The sequence below is a fragment of the Chaetodon trifascialis genome, chromosome 13 (genome assembly GCF_039877785.1).
Source record: "Chaetodon trifascialis isolate fChaTrf1 chromosome 13, fChaTrf1.hap1, whole genome shotgun sequence".
Lineage (NCBI taxonomy): Eukaryota > Metazoa > Chordata > Actinopteri > Chaetodontiformes > Chaetodontidae > Chaetodon > Chaetodon trifascialis.
Genome location: NC_092068.1, coordinates 20,245,086 through 20,263,969, shown reverse-complemented (window position 1 = coordinate 20,263,969; position 18,884 = coordinate 20,245,086). Strand labels below are relative to the sequence as shown.

At 44.8% G+C, this 18,884-nt stretch overlaps 1 protein-coding gene across 5 annotated transcripts; it reads left to right on the top strand.

Moving 5' to 3' along the window:
• The first annotated feature begins 6,538 nt into the window (after positions 1-6,538).
• zbtb18 (zinc finger and BTB domain containing 18) lies at positions 6,539-17,327 on the top strand. Of its 5 annotated transcripts, none has more exons than XM_070977401.1 (2): positions 6,539-6,960; positions 12,360-17,327. In XM_070977401.1, exon 2 carries the CDS (start codon positions 12,377-12,379, stop codon positions 14,072-14,074), a length of 1,698 nt encoding a protein of 565 aa, XP_070833502.1. In that variant the 5' UTR covers positions 6,539-6,960; positions 12,360-12,376; the 3' UTR covers positions 14,075-17,327. The 5 variants fall into 5 exon arrangements, with proteins under 5 accessions (XP_070833502.1, XP_070833500.1, XP_070833499.1 ...); XM_070977399.1 differs by lacking the exon at positions 6,539-6,960 and adding an exon at positions 6,989-9,392; XM_070977398.1 differs by lacking the exon at positions 6,539-6,960 and adding an exon at positions 10,675-10,908.
• The last annotated feature ends 1,557 nt before the right edge of the window (positions 17,328-18,884 follow it).

Genomic DNA, 18,884 nt, shown 5'->3' with positions numbered 1-18,884 from the left:
TCACACGCACGGGTGTGAACAGCCCACACACACACACACACACACACACACACACACACACACACACACACACACACACACACACACACACACACACACACACACACACATTCACGCACGTACGCGCACACGCACAAACACACTGCTGAGCTGTGATGTGCTGATGCTGAGACACATATATAATGGCAGAGACATTTACTTTAACACATCACACACCCTGTCTGCATTAGAGCTGTTCTCTTTGTGTGCGTGTGTTTGTGTGTGTGTGTGTGTGTGTGTGAGGGTGATATTTGATTGGCAAGCACAGATCCTGATAGATGAGACTTGCTTTTTGATCATTTCTAAAATGATCCTCCACCATCTGGAGAAAAGCAAGTTAAATACACAGTTGTTTCTCCTGATGTCTAGTCCCCCTGAGACATGAACACACACACACACACACACACACAACAGAATGTGTGCTCTCATACGCATATGCATGTCTAGAGAGGCACGCATGCACACGCACACACACAGACACGTAAACTCCAGCATGCACTTACACAAACACATATTCACTTTCCTCAAATGGACAGATGCTGCACCTCTAGAGGCACAGAGACCCAGCAGCTGTTCCCCAGCCAGTCAGATGGGGTACCATTGGTAGTTCATGAATATTTTACACTCAGTTAAAATGGCTGCATTCCAGACTCCTACAACAGCAGCCTCACTGGGCCAGTTGATTAGGTCATTAGACTATATGGACGGACTTCCTCCCACCGTCATCTGAACAGAAAGGTGAATATTTCCTGGAAATTCTTTCAAGGACTTTGTGTTGGTTTTGAGTGTCTGATAGGAGTTCGCTCAGGGACGTCTGGTTTGTAGTTTGAGTTGTTGTGTTTTCAAGCCATCATCTTCCTCCCTTTGAATCTCGCCCGGCGCCACAGTTGTGTGAAATATGCTGAATCTAGAACTGAGAGACTCCTGCTCTTTCACGTTCCACTTTAATGTTATATTTTGACATTTGACTCATAATGTTAAACTTTGTAAGATGTGAAACTACAGATCAGCGGGGCGCATAAGAGTATTTTCGAGAACAGTGGGTTAGATGTGAACATTTCTCTGCTGTTCCATTGGTGAAACCAAAACGATCGGGCCGTCTCGTCCTGATACGGGATCCACATTGTTGCCTCACTCCCGCTATAAATATGAGCTTAAGAAGAGAGATGTGGACACAACATGTATGATTATTTCACGTGTCTTCCAAGCTGATTCTCCCTCTCACAGTGGAAGCTTGCTCCAGGGGTATTCAGGGTGATTGGATCTTTAATGGGTTTGGATATGCTGCTCACCTCAGCAACAAATAAAGGATGATCAGGACGTCTGGGATGCAGAGAGGAAAGAGGGCCGCCAATTGTACTAATAGACATCGCTTCCATCTCTCTTTCTATCTCTCTGTTTCTGTCTCTGCCTTGGAGGATGGATTGATCTCATCGGCCCCGGGGCTGAGATTCAAACATCTGTCTGCCCCCCCCCTTTCCCTTCCTCTTCCTCTGTCAGCCAGCCAGTGTCTCCCAGGGAGTCTTCCCTCTTGCTTGCTTCTATTATGAGCATGATGAGGGAAGCTGTGGAGGACGCAGGCGGCTGCACGAGTGGGAAGCTCTTGGATGGACAGACGGACAGGATGTGGTGTCCCTGTCAGGTGATTTTGCTGAAGCCCAAACAGGAGAATCCCCCTCTTACTTCCTTCGTCTTGTATTAAAAGTGTTCCACTAATCGTACAACCAACTCCCTTCATGTTCTGTACTCAAATCAAAATCAGATTTTGTCAAAGGAAGTGAGACAATGATCTTGGATGCTGCGTTCTCTGCTGCCCTTGTGAGCTGCTTTTTATGGGTTTATGTCATTATTTCGCCCCCCTGCTGCTTTGAAGCGGAGCTAAACAATTTACAATGAATTCAAATGAGCTTAAACATCTTGATCCCCAAATTTACCAGTAAATTAAAGGTCAGATTCACAGCAAGCAGGCAACAGATGGGGCAATATTTCTGTCCCAGTAGAAAGAAATAGACAGTGAAATAAGTTCTTTTTTTTTCAACATAATAAATCAAAGCGGTTTTATATCAAACATACCATTTGTAAAAGAGACCACTGTGTATTCAAAATGTTTCATTAAATGTCTTTTCAATGAAGAAATCCCCCATAAAACACTCTGAGACGCCACTTCTGCTGCATTTTAGTGGGAAAAATAAGGATCATCACCAGAATCCTTTTCAAACAGCTGTCTGTGTTGAACACCTTTGAATATTAAAACCCATTGACAAGCTAAATATAATTAATGCTGCCAAGGAAAGGCAGAAACTGTGAAGCATACAGTCATAATGTCTCAGGGATGGCCTGAGGTTTTCTCTGAATCGCGTCTTCTGCCAGATTCATAAAATGCTTTTTCTTTACTTCAGACAAAAAATAAACCTGCACTCAGGGCTATTCGCTGCATGGGACTGAAGTAAAAAGCTGAATGTGCTGAATATTAGCATCATACACCTCTGTGTGAAATTAGCAACGCAAACACAGTGCAAGTCAGATAAGTGTACAAGAAGAACATCTTTCTTTTTATTTCTATACACATAATTCCCCTTCTTTCTTTTTCTGATTCTGAATATCTCTCCTCATTTAAGCACTCAGTGACTAATTGTTTCAAACTATGCCATGTACAGCTCCACTATTTTATGTTTCCAGTGTATTTAGTATTTACTTTCCTCTATCTATATGCCCTGGCAACATATTTTGTGATCAAACTGTCATGCCAGCAAAGCAATACAGAGAGAATTAGAGTGTAAAACATGGGATCTACAGCGACCTCCAGAGGTGGAAAGTAGAAAATCAACTAAATATGTTGCTGTACTGACAGAACAGCACATGCAGATTCAAGTAAATTGGGCTCTGTGCAACTTTCTTAAATGTGTACTGTAGAAAACATATTTAAAGGAAACAAACAACCAGTTGGACAAGATTTGAGGAAGTGAGCGATCCCCTCTAAATATGAGACTATGTGTGGATGGTTGTATTTCATTTCCTCTCAGTTTTAAGTGGAAAAATAACTAAACCTGAACAAAAACTTTTCCAGTGGATGCATGAATTCAAACTCTACTTTGTAGGCCTATATCAGTTTTTTTTTTGCCTGCCTTCTGCTTTGTCTTTATTTTTCAGCTGTGGGGAGGATGAAATAGTAGTACAGATAATTTCAAACATCAGGCTGGCTCTGCTTTTTTGGCTCACATGCACACACACTAGGCTGTTTTCTGGCATCTGTCAGTGGCTAAACAATATGTGGATCAGAGAGGGGAACGCAGGAGCTTTGAAAGAAGTTTAGAAAATTGTGCAGCAATCTCTTGAGGCATTCACACACATGTAAGCATCAGTGCATGCAAGGCTATCTGAAATGCATCTTTCTCTTTACAGTATCCTATATATGGGTGCTACAGAGGAGACTGACAGTATGCTGAGTCTTCCATGTGTCTCAATTTCCTGCACGCTGTGAGGAAATTCATCAAAAAAGAAGCCTAATGTTGAGAGAAATCTGCAATTATCCTCATAAAATGGTCGGACTGCTTTATATTTATTGCTCAAATTAGCTAATAGTTTTAAAGTCTGTCTTTAAATCTGATTTTCTGTAGAGGCCTCACATTGAACTGTTCCTGCCCGTGGGCCTAATTGTATTTTCGTGCATGAACAAGGGGCTCATTGTAATGCGCTGGTAACGTGGATCCCCAAATTGATAGACACATAACAGGGTCATCATTCATTAGCATTTTAACAATTCCTTCAGCTATGACACCGGATCGTGTGAATTCATTACCATACAGGGCTGCAGTTCATCCAGCCATCTATTAGTAACGCCAATTAGTTTACTGGGACAGGTTTAGAGGATGCAAATAGGCCTGCAGACTCACTCAGGCAACCAGAGCTGCCCAAACTTTTTCATGTCAAGGCTCCCATGACAGACGTTCGAGAGAGGTTTTTGTCCCAGTGACCCGCGTCTGAGAGGGTTTTTAAAAATTGTTAGATATGATTTTTTTTTTCTGAGTGAAACCTCTGATCAGTAGTAATATTTTAAGCTTAATAAATTATTTATTTTGCTTATTTTAGACTACCTCCCTTACGAATTATCAAATTTATGTCTAATTTCAGCTTCTTATAACACAATTAGCTTGTTCATTTTGTTTCTGGGACCCCTTTTAATTGAAGTCCCTTGGGTGTCCTGTGTGCACTCTGATTAGAGCACTTGAACATCTCTTTCTTAAAAAATAGTGAAACAGATTGCCTCTTTCGTGGACAGGGAGAAACAGTGCTGCTGATGTTGCTCTGTGTCCTAGATTTGCTGTTCTCATCTCTTGGATGTCATGTAGGAAACTTACAGCCCAAAAGTCTCCAGCTCTGCAGCACGTCACTCTGCAAAAAACACATTTTTCAGAAAATAGGTAGAAAAATCAACCTCAGGCAGATAAATGAGAAAGATACAATCTCACATAAACTGCGGGGCCCTGTGTTGAAGACCACTGCATGATAAACAAAGTGCTCATATTTGGTTTGATACTCAGCCGGCAGTGAAAGAACAGACCAGTCCATTGTGAATACATGCACCAGCCTGTTTATTGTAAATGGCAGTTTACAGGTTAAACAGGCCTTGCCACATAAAGCCTCTGCATTTCTTCAGGAAAGACCAGCAAGTCTAGGGTTTCCATTAAAAGTGCCAGTCATCTCAGTGGAGATAATGACACTTATATTCACCCTACATTACTCATTTATAGAAGACTTCTATTACGTTCCGTATTAGTCAATTCATTCTTTGTGTTATGCTGACTCATTTTGGGCACTTTGTCAAATCCGCTTTAACATGCAGTGAATCAAACGAACAAATCTCATGCCTTTCACAAACAAACCTGTTTTATGCAGCTAGATTTTCATGACATCCGCAGCCTTTGTCGCTGAGGGTTTGTCCTTTCCGACAGTACATCACGAACTGCAGGCAGCCTTGCATGTAAACTGTAATCAACACTGACACCGTTGGACAGACACCATCGTGACATATACAGTGCATGAATAATTATTATGCAAGTGTGGTTTCTCAGGATTATTTCTATTGTTGAACCGGTTCAATGTTATAAGTGAGTGCCACCTGCAACTCAAAGGGTTACCAGTTCATCGCTGATAATGCCAGCCCACACCATCATTCCTCCCCTAGCTTGCTGACATCACCCTCAGTCACTCTCACCTTGTTGTTACATAAAACCTTTGAAAAGTCAGTCTTCAGGTATTTGTTGGCCCATTGTCGACTCTTTATCCTGTTTCTTATTCAATGGGGGCTGAGTGTAAGCCTTCCTTACCTTGGCAACGCTTCTGAACATCCTGCAAAAAAATGGCAATGGTAGCACTGGAGGCTAAATGGATCGAGGAGGCTTGTTTACTTGTGGCTTTGTGTTTGTTTTTAACAACCTTGTTGACTGTTACTGAGCATTTCATTGTGCTGCGATCCTGCTTTAACAATTTGACTATTTCAATTGTTTTGCCTCCTTATAGTTTCTGTCTCTTTTGGCCCATTTAATCTGCAGTAAAAAGCTGCTATAAAATGATATAAAAGTCAAAAATGGGACTTGTGATTTTCAGTGATTGTCATTTGACTGAGTTAGCAGCTAATACCTGATGACTGGCACACTGTTTCTCATTTCCATATTGCATCTGGTCTCTGAACCAAATTAGGCTAACTATTTCTATTTTAAAGGACTCATCTGGTGATATTCTACATATTTAATCCCGGTGAAAAGCAAAAAATAATTAATTAGTATTAAGTATTGTCTGTGTATCTAACGCCTGATCACATTCCTCCATTGTTAAAACACATATCTGAGCCACACATGTTGCACTCAGTGACATGTTTCGTCATCACATGAACATCGGCACAGGAGTTTATTCTGAGTCAATCCCACGTCCTGCTGACATCCTGCTGCTGTAAATACTCACTAGAGCACCAAATCTGCAGCTAAAAGTAGTTCCCAACGTGTACATCGTGTTCTGTTGGAGTGATTCTTGCTAACAGCTACAAAAAATCAGTATACTTAGTCATGAAATGTTTTTAAAGATTTATATCTTCAGTAGGAACCAGTGCACTGAGACAGACTTACACATTGTGTTTTTGGTCTTCGCATTTTTAAAAAATAGAAATAACATCAGCCTTTTCCTTTAACTGCAAACAGTAGCTAACCTAACAGCCTTTAGGGGACCGTGTGTTGTCTAACCTCTGGAAGTGGAGCACGTGTTTGATATCATTAATTAAGATGTAAGATTTTTTTTAACAGTTACAAAGACTCTGATCAAAAGCTGTTATTATTCCAGCGACGAACCGCTAAGCATTAACCAGCACCGCTGGAAAACATTTTTTTTTTCCTGTCAAGGTGGTGCACCTGCTCACATCAGCTCCGCCTCCCTCCTGCTCCAGCTGGACTACAGTACCCAGGCCGCACCGCGCCGCTCTCCACTCGCTCGCTCTCCGCTGCGCCAGTCCGCCTCACTGACTCGCAGAACCAGTTGGTTTGGCCCAGCTTCTTCTTTCCTGCCTTCTCACTGTGTGTGTGCTGCTGTTGTTGTTGCCTGGTGTCAACCTACGCCGACGAGAGAAGAAGACATATCCCTCCCTCTCTTCTGTTGGAGGGCCGCTTCCAATTTGCCTTCACTTTCCTCCTCGCCGGCACCATTGGCTTCCGTGCCGTGCCAGTCAACTCGCCTCCTTTCCCAGCCCGAGTTGAGCAGCAACAGCTCGGAAACATCTGGCCGCCGCAGAGTGCTAGACTCCCCGTCCCTCCGCCTGCTCGCCTCGGCAGCCTGTTATGGAAATTAGTCCAAAGTCAATCTAGTTTTGTCTCCGAAGGAAAAAAAAGAGGGATTTGACGGAGGAAGCGGGGAAGACGTTGGACCGTGTTGTCTGTAAGTGCTGCCTCTTAATACCGGAGTCCGATTAAAGGAGGCTCAGGAGAGAGAGGGTGGGTTACGGAGGGGAAAAAGTAGCTAAACCTTCCTTAGCATGACTGTGTTGTCTCCACGCACCAATAGTTGCTATGTTAGCTCTCCCTCCGCGGTGTTTTAGCAGCTGTTGTCATAGCACCGGGGCCTTCCGAACAACTGTAAATAGCTCAATATTGTAGCCTCTTCGCCTACTTTTGTTAGCCGTGATCGGGCTATAGCTAGCTGCGTGGGTCAGTGTGTCTCCGTGTGTGTGTGTCTCTTTCTGTGTTTGTTATGTCTTCTGCTAAGAAATTAATTACAAGCTTCTTGTGTTGTCAGTGTGTTGGACGGCAGTCTCACCGCCTGTCAGCAGTACTTTGACTTTTATGCTAATTTTCGCTCGCCGGGACACGGCTCATAAACACGTCGCGGTTGGACAATTTCTGGCTGCTTTAAATTAAGTTAAGGGGCATATTAGTGTAATTTAGAAGCGACTTATTGATCGCATTGTTGACTTATGGGAGTCAAAGTGTCGTATGTGGCGCTGTCACGGTATTAAAATGTGCCAAAGTGTACCAGAAATAGAAATAGTGCAATCAGTGGTTGTACGGCGAGCAGCCTGACACGACTTCCTAACGCTGTAATTAAAGATGCTAACAGAAACTCCAGCGGTGAAGTTAATTAAAGTTTAAGTCGGATAAATTCACGTGTCCGACTTTTAAAGCACGGCCGATTTTTTTTTCTTTTACCTTATCTTATCAAAGATTGTAGAAGTTGGAGTTTTTGTGTAAAGTTACCGGAAAACTTCAAGGAAAAGTTCTTTTATATTACCCAGAATTGTTAGTAATTATAAATGTCGGGCACACTCACGTGTTGCTCATCACTGCGTCTTATAAAACAAAGAAAAATAACTTTAATATTCTTATAATATTCTTCAGTGTCTGTGACAAAAGCCTCATAAGTTTATCGTTTTCGTTCATGTTTGTTTTTCTTTAATCTTACAACATCAGCACGCAGCAGTATTTTACTCTTATGTGTATGTGCTATTAGCCTTTTAAACTTTATTAACGCTTCTCTGCGAGAGACAGTCGCAAAATAAATAACACTGAAAATGAAAATGTTTTGCTCCTATAGGCTTTATTGAATATCTTTGAAACGTGCACACTTACACTAAAACGAAAGTAAAATAAGGCTGTTGTAATAAGTTTCTCCCCGGCTTATTAAAGGCTTGTATACCTTTTGTTCAGGATTTGCACTCATTAGGTTCTTTCTTTATGACTTGTTCCCATTGTTTCCTCATTTCATTTTTGTTCCTGTCAGTGGTCTGAAGGGTCTGAGCAGGGAGGAGGGGGGGCGATGGGTGGATGGATAGATAGATAGATGGATGAATGAGTGAGTGAATGAATGAATGCAAGACAAGGCAGCGGCGCTGAACCGTAAAGAAGTGGGAAACAATATCAGCTGCGTGCGTCTGTCAGTTGCAAATGTGCTGTGTTGGCCTTTGTTTATGGTTACTGGAAGGAGACAGAGACGTAAAGGCAGACAGAGGACGATTAAAAACATTCACAACACTGGAAAAGGTTGGAATGAGGGTTTTTTTATTCCTCAAAACCTCTGTACATACCCTGTAAACTTTCCCTTTTCTTGGTAGTTTTGGCAGCAGTGGGTGGTTGCGGCTTCTTGATTTGGTGAGTAAACTCTTTTCTGTTTTCCAAAAAAAAAAAACCCAAATCAGCATCCCCACTGCATTTAGCAGACCCGGGGATTTTTTTTCCCAGCGAGAGAGAGAAAACGGGAGAAAGAGAGACAGAAAGACAAAGTTGCGTGGTGTTAGTGTTGGTAGAATGAAAGAGGAGTCTGGTGGCAGGAGTGTAGAGGAGGCAGCATATGGCTGTAGAAAGAGCACAGCTGGAGGTAGCATCTCCATCTGAGGATGATGTCAGAGCAGCTGACAGGCTGCCATCCACCCCACCTCCTCCTCCTCCTCCATCCCTCCACCGCCTCCACCCCTCCCCAGTCCTTTATTGTGAGTCTCAGCGGCAGCCTGGGAGAGTTAGTGCTCTGTGTGTGTGTGTGCGCACACGCTGTGTATGTGTGTGTTTGTGGCTGCCGATCAGCGCCAGTTAGGAGGAGGAGGAGGAGGAGGAGGAGGGAGGTGGTATCTCGTTCCCCCTCCAACATCTCCTCCACTTTGCATCTGTCCCTCGCAGTTTGAACAGCGTGTTTTTTTTTTTTTTGCCTGCCTCCCTCTTCTTCTTCTCTCCTCTTCTACCCACTCATTGATTCAGAGAGAGCGAGCGAGGAAGAGAAAGAGCAAGAAAGAAAGAGAGAGAGAGATACACAGCCATTCCCAGCCAGAGAGCCCAGCTATTCTGCTACAGTGGAGTTAATCAAGTTGATGCATACTGCTGCAGGTATTGTTTTGTGTGTGTGTGTGCGTGCGTGCGTGAGATGGAGCGAGTAGAGTCGGAGAGTCTGGGGTAGTGTAGTAGTTATTTTGTTTTGTTGTGGGGATCTCCGGTGTGTCAGCGTGAGCGCTGTGTGAAACTGCTGCTGAGTGTTTCAGTAGTAAACTCGTGTTGGTGCTGCCTGTCTGAGGGGTAATTGCAGTCCGGGAACGCTCCTGCTGTGTTTTTAGTTTGTAGTCCAGAGACCTGCATTTAAAACTTAGCTATTGTTTTGCGTTTTGTTTCCTATTTGTGTGTCAGGCGTTCGGATACTCGTTTGTCGAAAGCAAAGTCACAGCTGAGAATACAGCTTTTAAAAATCAAGCTCACTTTTTGTTCTTGCCAGCTTACCCGTCAGTGAAATCATCATTAAATGTAATGCTTCTTTGACCGACATTTTATTGAAAAAAAAAAAAAAAGAAATTGAGCCTTTTTTTTTTAATGAGTTGAATTTGAGTGGAAGAAAAATGAACGCATTTTTTCGTTAATAAAGCCAAACTTTGAGCGAAAATTTAAATGAGCAGTGATTAAGTCCTCATCATCTGATCATTTTTTTCCTTTCAGTTGAATCGAACTCGCTGTAAAATTACTTGAAAGCATGTGCGGTCTACTCTGCCCTCTTTTTTTTTCTCCTCCTGTCGGCTGGAGTAGAGGAGACTAATTTAGAAGTTGCAGATTTGAGCTGCCTGAATTGGCTAGACAGCTGTAATCGCACTCCCTCCTAGTCTTAATCTCTTTATCTGGCTAGCAGCTGCCATATGGCCCCCGTCAGCTGGATCAGATGTGGGTAAGCCTCCCTCCCCGGCCGTCCCAGCCTCTCTCTCTCTCTCTCACCCTCTCCCTCCCTGCCCCTCTGTGCGTCTCTCTCTCTCAGACCCCTGCCTGGGCCGGCTGGCCGGCCGGGCCGGGTGACGGGTTGCTGCCCTCCTGAGCCTCCGCCGATGGCTCCCTCCCCACCGCCGCCACCGCCGTCTTTATTTTTAGCCATCTTTAAGGATTAGGATTGATGCTGTGACGAGCAGGGCACTTACAGTGATTGTACTGTAAATCTTCTCTTCTGGGTGGTGGTGGTGGGCGGAGGGTGGTTGGGGGTTGAGGAAGAGGGCAATTTCTACTATGGGGCGGATGTGCAGGGTTTTTCTTGTAAGATTCAGATGGGAAGGAGTGTGTGAGTGACGGATGTGTGTGTGTGGAAGGAGGAGGTGGCAGAGGGGTTTGGCTGGACAGAGGGGTGGGGGGGTTCGGGGGGTGGGAGGTGGTACACCCTTGTCCCCGTAAGCCCCCTCATTAAAAGCAGTCTGAACGAGCTGGAGGGCGAGCGCACACACACATTTACACAACACGCGCGCACACACACACACACACACACCGACATTCTTGGTTTAGCTTCATTCAAATGAGGTGATTTAACTGCTTTGGTTAACACAGTGCAGAGCGGGACCGATGTATTTTCTCAGGCAGGACAAATCGACTTGGTTAACAGGTGGGACTTCATGATTTTACAGATTTCATTCTCATCATCGCCTCCTGCCATCTGAAATTTTGCCTAATTAGTTGTTCATTTATTTTATCAACCAGATAAATCTTTTTTTTAAGGACACCTGAAGAGCATTGCTGCAAGTTTTTTGTCCCCCCCCCATCTAATCTTACACCTAAAGCCGGTGTTTGCAGGTTAAACGAGGGACAAGCCGTTTTGTTTTCAACGGCGATATTTCAATTGGCCAGTTTTCCTGCTCGACTTAGCCTGTGGAGGTGGTTGGTAGGTAGGCTGGTACTATGTGTGTGTGTGTGCGCGTTGTGTACGTGAGGACAGTGTGTGCAGCTGAAAGCCGGTTACCTAAAAGGGCTGTGCCAGGCCAGGCCAAAGTGGGTTAATAAAAATAACCAGCGTAGGAGCAGCGACAATCCAGGAGTGCAGGCAGAGGAGTTAGAGAGATACAGAGAGAGAACGGAGAGGCAGAGTAGAAGAATCTGTCGCTGCTGCTTTACCTGAGATTAAGTCTTTGTGAGGGTAAAAACTGAATCAGAGATTATTCTTTATTTACTTAAATCTGTAACTACTGTTCTTCTGTCTAATTCTATAATTACCACCAGTTTGTCTTCTTTTCCCCTTTTCTTTTTATTTGTTTTAAACACAGTAAATAATGGTAGAAATAAGACGAGCGTTTGCCAGCATTGCGTGACTTTGCGGTCACCTGAAAGGTGATTTTGAATTTCAGCAGAAATGTTTCTGTCGACGTTGTGATAGTGAGGAAAAATCATGGCTGTGCGTAGGTCATTGCACGGATAAATACAAATTACAAGCAGGTTTTAAATGCGTGGAGTGTCTCTGCTGCGTGTTTTGTTGTGTTTTTCTGTCTTATTTTAATTTGACGTGTTCCTCCTTTACCTCTCCGTCTTCCTGTTTTTACTGACCCACCTTCTCCTGATGTATTTCCTTTCGCTCTCACGTTCTTGTCTTTGTCGTTTGTTTTCAGCTTCTACCATATGTGTTCTTGGCATTTGTCGCTTCTCTCGTGCGTGTCTCTGTTTTTATTTTAATTGGTTTTGTTTAAGTGAAATTTGTTCGCAGAAGTTGCGTGTTAACACAAAGCCTTAGTGTTGATAAAAAACAATGTCATGATCTGCACTTTAACTTGAATTTTCCCTCAGACACGTTTTTCATTTTGAAAATGAAGTGAAGTTTGTCGTCTTGTCTTTTCTTAGAATCTCTGTTTCTGTTGAATTTAAACAGTCTTTTCCAGGTTTTGCCTTTCACCTACATTTCTTTTTTCTTTGTGTGTTTATCAAATATTTTCTTGAATAAGTGCAACACTTAATTAAAATCTTGCTAAACTTGTTTAAAAACTCAGATTAGGTGTAAATTTAAAGTCCAACATCACGATCAGATGTGTCTAACTTGGACTCTGTCTCTGTGTCTCTGTGTGGCTGCAGGTTATGAGGACGGCAGGATGGAGTTCCCAGACCACAGCAGACATTTACTCCAGTGTCTGAGCGAGCAGCGGCACCAGGGCTTTCTGTGCGACTCCACGGTGCTGGTGGGCGATGCCCAGTTCCGGGCCCACCGTGCTGTGTTGGCCTCCTGCAGCATGTACTTTCACCTCTTCTACAAGGACCAGCTGGACAAGAGAGACGTGGTGCACCTCAACAGCGACATTGTCACAGCCCCGGCCTTTTCCCTGCTCCTGGAGTTCATGTACGAGGGCAAGCTGCAGTTCCAGGACCTTCCCGTAGAGGATGTGCTGGCAGCAGCCAGCTACTTGCACATGTATGACATTGTCAAGGTGTGTAAGAAACGTTTGAAGCAGAAGGCCACGGCGGAGGCGGACAGCACGCGCAGAGAGGAAGATGGCGGCTCCAGCTGCTCCGACAAGGCTGATAGTCTATCAGATGGTTCTACAGGCCGGCCTGCTACAGCCGACCTGCTGCACAGCGATGAAGAGGAGGAGGGGAAGGCCGAGGGGGGACCGCTGTGGCTGAGGCTGCCGTCTGCAGATAGACCAGGGACGCCAGCCATGGCTACGACCAGCCCAGGGCATGGCGAGGCAGAGATGCAGGGTGGGGAAGGGCTGGGGGAGGGAGGGAAGCTGCTCTCCCCGGCTGGCAGCCCCACCAGCTCCACTGGATCCCTCTCACAGAGGTCCCGCTGCTCCGTGAGCTCTCGTGGAGGGCACAGGGGCAGGAGGGTGTCAAACGATGCGGCCGACTGCGTCCTGGATCTGTCAGTCAAGCCGATTGCCGGTAGCAACCACAGTAACCACCACCAGTCCTATTTCAGCGGGGCAGCTACACCGGACAGCCTCCAAAGCCCATTGGCTGTGAGGGTGAAGGTGGAGAGGGGTGTGGCTTCAGACGAGGAAGAGGAGCTGGGAGGTGGGGACTATGAAATGGAGCACAGCGGCATCACCAAGGCGACGGTTCCCAGCACCAACGGGGGCCTGACCCACCACGGGGTCGGTGGGCCTCTGTCGGCCCAGCGGCGGCTCGGCCTGGAAGCGCACCTGTCCGCTCTGCGAGAGGCCTCCCTGGCCTCGGAGCTGGAGCGGGACGAGAAGCCTTCGGCCACGGCAGACGACGAGGACATACTGGGGGGCGAGAGCGAGCGCGCCCAGGCCGAGGCGGCCAGCATGGATAGTTCCCTGCTGCCCTACGTCTCCAACATGCTGTCGGCTCAGCACACCCAGATCTTCATGTGCCCGCTGTGTAACAAGGTTTTCCCCTCCCCGCACATCCTCCAGCTTCACCTCAGCTCCCACTTCAGGGAGCAGGAGGGCATCCGCTCCAAGCCCGCCGGAGACGTCAACGTGCCCACCTGCACCATCTGCAGCAAGACCTTCTCCTGCATGTACACGCTGAAGCGCCACGAGCGGACACACTCCGGTGAGAAACCCTACACCTGCACCACCTGCGGCAAGAGCTTCCAATACTCACACAACCTCAGCCGCCACGCGGTGGTGCACACGCGTGAGAAGCCCCACGCTTGCAAGTGGTGCGAACGGCGCTTCACACAGTCCGGGGACCTCTACCGACACATTCGCAAGTTCCATTGCGAACTGGTCAACTCGCTGTCAGTGAAGAGCGAACCGCTGGCACTGCCCAATGTCAGGGATTGGGCGATTGAGGACAGTTCCCAGGAACTGTGGAAGTAGAAACAGACTGCTGGGTTTGATAAAGGGAAGGAGAGCGGAGAGTGAAAGAAGGGCAGAGAGGCATGGGGAGGTGAAAGGGAGGTGGCAAAGTTTGATATTCGGGGTTCAAGTGAGTCATGTTCTTGTGTGTCGCAAAATCTCATTCAATTGCACTTTAATAGCACATGAAAATGTTACTACTGAGTTTTTTTTGTTGTTGCTGTTTGGGGTAATTTTATTTTATTTTATTCGGAACTTTTTCTTTTTACTTGGCATAAGTTCTGTTTGGTGGTTTTCATTGCGTCTGAGGACATGGGTCCCAGTGAGAATGTCTCGCCTTTCCGAAGAGTTTTCACTCAGTTTCATCTCAGACACAACACTCCGACGCTGGCCAGCGTTATCGGTCCCAGTTCACCAGACAGCAAACACCACTGCAGGAGTTCAGGTCGAACACACTGAAGTGAAAAAGCATTACAATACACTAAACGGGTACTGTGATCACCACAAGTCGATACCACCGCACACACACGGTTTGAAGAAGCGTGTGTGTCGTGCGTGCGTGCGTGATACTGCACTACTCTGGCAAAAATTTTACCTGACTTGCGTGAGTGTGTATGAGTGTGTTTTGTGTGTATTAATTTTATTTTCTACTGGCGTGGAGGTGTCGTTGGCGAAGCGCTCCCCGCTTCTCTTGTTAAGCTCTTTGGTGTTGTGTGTTCAGGGTAAAGTTGACTGACTGACAGACAAACTGATGGCACTCATGCAATGCACAGCCTCCTTTTTTCACTTCCAATCAATCTGAAGTATTTTCTAAAAATGAAATGACCTTTACAAATTATTATAATTATTATTATTATTATTGTTATTAATAGAATTTTTCTTAAATGTAGCTGGCAGTCTTTAAAACATCTCTTGTTGAAAAGGTATTTAATTTAAGGTTGTTGTATATTGTTCTGCTATAGTTTTAGAACTTTAATCCGTTACAGTTTTTTTTTTAAATTAATGATTATTATTATTCTGATTATTTTGTTACTTTTTTTTTGTAATGGGACCCGCTGTTGTTGCATGACGTCCAAACCTGTATATTTTAAAATAAAATGTGAATTTGCTGTATTACTGTACACATTGTAATTGATCAAATATTTGACAATGGGCTTTCCTTTTCTTTTCTTTGTGAATACTACTCCAGGGTGCGGTCTGTTGAAAAACTGAAAATATTATTCTCACGACTGTGGAAAAAAATGCATGAAAATTTGATTTTGTCTTAAACCTTTCAGTTGTGGTTTTTGCATCGGGGGGAAATGTTTGAACATAACACTTCTGACAGTGAAAAGTTGGATTTTTTTTTTTTTTTTTTTTTTCTACTCGTCGTAGGTCTGTCGATGGGCTCCTAGAAGAATGTTACCGAATGTGTTTCCGTCGGATGTTGAAGCGAAACGATGAAGCATTTTAAGCCTGTGTCTATATGCACTGATCTCTCTGCTGCGTGTGTGTTTGCGTGTGTGTTTATGAGCGTGTGGCTTGGTTATGACCAGTCAATTTAACCTACTGAAGATCTATGTCCACCCAGCACTTCCTGCTCCTGCTCCTCCTCAGGCGTTAAAGTTCTCCACTGCTGTATGTTAGTTTTCCGTCTCTCATGTGTCCGTCCTCTCCAGCTGTAGACGTGGTCGAGCCATTTCTTAATTATCTGTGCTCCCTGGAGACTTCTATCAGGTCTGTCGAGTGCAGCTTCGTGGCTCTGACTCGGCTGAAGTGTGAAGAATAACGGGGGGAGAGAAAAAAAGAGAAGCTGAATCTGAGCTGTCCTGCTGAAAGTTGAAGGGTCAGATATCTTTGTCGCACCGTTGCGTCACGTCGAGCCGAGCTGTGCCGAGCTGATTCAGTGCTGTAACCCACCTCAGCTCAGCGCAGTGCATGTCACATTGGAAGCAGTAGTGTGAATGTGATGAGATGTCTGTGTGTGCGTGTTTCCCCTCTTTGAACGTAATGCTCACCTTGAGATCGATGGAAGGGATTTGGCATGCCTGAACGCACCTTTTTAAGCTTAAAGACATAAAATCAGATTTTTTTGCTGAAAAGATGCCTTTATTAAAAAACGTTTTTGACGCTACGGAAGTATTTGATACTGTAGAGCAATGGGAAATAGTCGTTTAAATTCATGTAGTAATTCATGCAATTTATTGAATTTATCAGAAAATGATGTCTGATTGGAAAACTTTTTTTTTGTACGTGAATGTCAGTTTGGGGCTACATCAGTTTCATATTTTTTCTTTAACCTAACTCAGATTTTCTTTTGTTCCAATTTCAGAGTAATGGTCAAGCGTTTATACAATCCAAAACCCTTTGACATAGAGACACTGAAAAATGAACGCTCCACTTTTCCCCACTCGGACATGTGTCTGTATGTATGTGCGCACGCCCCCATTGATGTGCATGTGGTGGGTGGGGTGGTTGTGTGTGCCGCCCTGTCATCTGGTGGCACCTACAGGCTTTGCCAATGCAACAGTGTGGGTGACACTGCGGCAGTTTGCACCGCGTCGTCTCATCTTCTTTTTCTCCAAAACGTTATTTCTTCACTGGCAGCGTCTCTGCATATGGGCTCACTCCATCCTGCTGTTGTTTTCATCATTACTGCTGTTTTTTTTTTGTTTTTTGTTCTGTTCCTCTGGTTGTACTTGACCGCCTTAAACTGCTGTAGTCCGGGCTGTTTTTTATCTTATTTTATTGTTGAAGTGTGAGTGTGGGGTGGAGTCGTGGGAGCGATGTCAGCCGCTCAAGACGCTGTGAAGTAACCACCCTGACGAGACATCTCCATCTTTTTGCTGTGCTTACTTGAAAACAAAGGGGGGAGAATTTTTTTTTCCTTAAAGCAAGGTATAAAAATAAAATGTTCAAATGTCAAAGACAGTTTATGAAAAGGCAGACGGGTGGGTGGAGGGTGGGGAGGGAGGGGGCCGTGAAATGAGTCTGTTTCGATAAAGGACAATCACTGTCTGGGGAAAAAAAAAAAAAAAAAAAAAAAACCAAGCAGATTTTGATTCAGATATATTTGCTCCCTCTTGAGATTAAAATTTTTTCTTTGCTTTTCTTTTCTGTTCCTTTTTCAGATTTAGTCATTTTTAGCTTTGACAATCATAGTTGGGTTGATTTCTTTTTTTCTCAAGGGGAGTAAATTCTAATTGTGTTTAGTTTTGTAATTTTTTGGTGTGCTGTTGTTGACATTTTTAAATTGTGTGCAAACTGCAATAAATTATAAGAATCTTGAAGTTCAGCCTGCGTGTGAAGTTCTGGTTTTTCATTTTGCAAAGAAAAGCAGCCACGGCTTGTTTTTCCATCATAATGAGTCATTTTACCTCCAGTAAATCGGTGTTTCTGCTCACATTGATGCTGGGTTCCTCTGCTGCCATTAAAATCACAAAGGGAACTGAACATACAAATTTAACATCTTTAAAAGCACAGTTTTGTTCGGGGACAATTCAGAAAGTTTGTGTGCAGCCTCGTCTTAGTGACAGCTCACATACACACACAGTCACAGGTTGCAGGAGGTTTTGGCATCTTGTTCCTCAGTGACTTGCGATGTGGGTGGAAGTTGTGTACGTGCATGTGTGTGTACATATTTGTGTGTGTGTGAGAAGCTCTACAGCAAGCCGTGCTTGGACACAGCATGATGGCCTGCACGCTGACTGTGTGTGTGTGTGTGTGAGTGTACAACTCCTGATATATCTGCCGCACCAGTTGAGGTGTAGGCTGCTTTTGAGAAGAAAATGTGCAGCAGCTTGTTGAGATCCAAGCCCCTGCAACACACACACACACACACACACACACACACACACACACACACACACACACACACACACACACACACACACACACACACACACACACACACACCGCCTCATTCCAAAGCTCCTCAAGTACAGTTTTCCAGCAAAGAAATCAGCTTTAGCTAATGTATTGCTGCTCAGTAAACCTGCTCTTACAGATGCATTAAGAGCCCCTGCACTCTGAGGCCAAGGAGCAGCGTTCATTAGGCCACAGATGGTCTCTTCAGTAAGCCCCCAACGCACACTCACGCGATAAGCTCACTCCTAATCTTTATGACATTGTCCTCTGTCTGAAGAATGCCCACTATTGGTTTAAGAAACTTTGAAGATTTCAGTTTGTTTTGCAGAAATTTGAGCATCTAAAACCCGTAACCTCAGACGAATTTCATTCGATGAGATTTAAGTGGCATTTGAAGGCGAGGAGTCATTTGAAATTTATTCATAATACTATATTTTTCAGTTCTGAAAGGTGTCTCCCTTTGAAATTGAAATGATTTCCAAAAAGTCAGTGTTTTACTGAGGTAGCTGCTCTCAGCACTGCTTTCCATCTGCATTTCAGACAAGCAGCAGACATTAGGATAGCGGCTGTGGAAAATAAAACAATCCCATCCTTTGGTCATGCGCTGCTTGGTGATCATTAATTGCAATCTGCAGCGTTGTAAGTGAACATCTGCTTATAGACAACTGCTGTCTCTCTCTCTCTCTCTCTCTCTCTCTCTCTGCGAGGAGGCCGTGCGAGGTTTGCTGTGAATGTAGGTCATTAATTTGTTTCTGTCCTTTGTTTACTTAAGGAAGGGGGACAAAGGGGCAGCTGCAGAACCATTTGGCTGTGCCCAAGGCAGGCCAGCTCAACATGTTGGGAGGCTGAGACCAGCTTGGGCTCCTGTCTGGGGCCTGGGCCCCTGTACTCTGCTGCTTAGCGTGAGGGAGCGGCTTCTGCCAAGCTGCCAAGGAGGGCTCCCGTACCAGGAGAGGGAGGGTGGGGGTGGGGAGGAGGAGCAGAG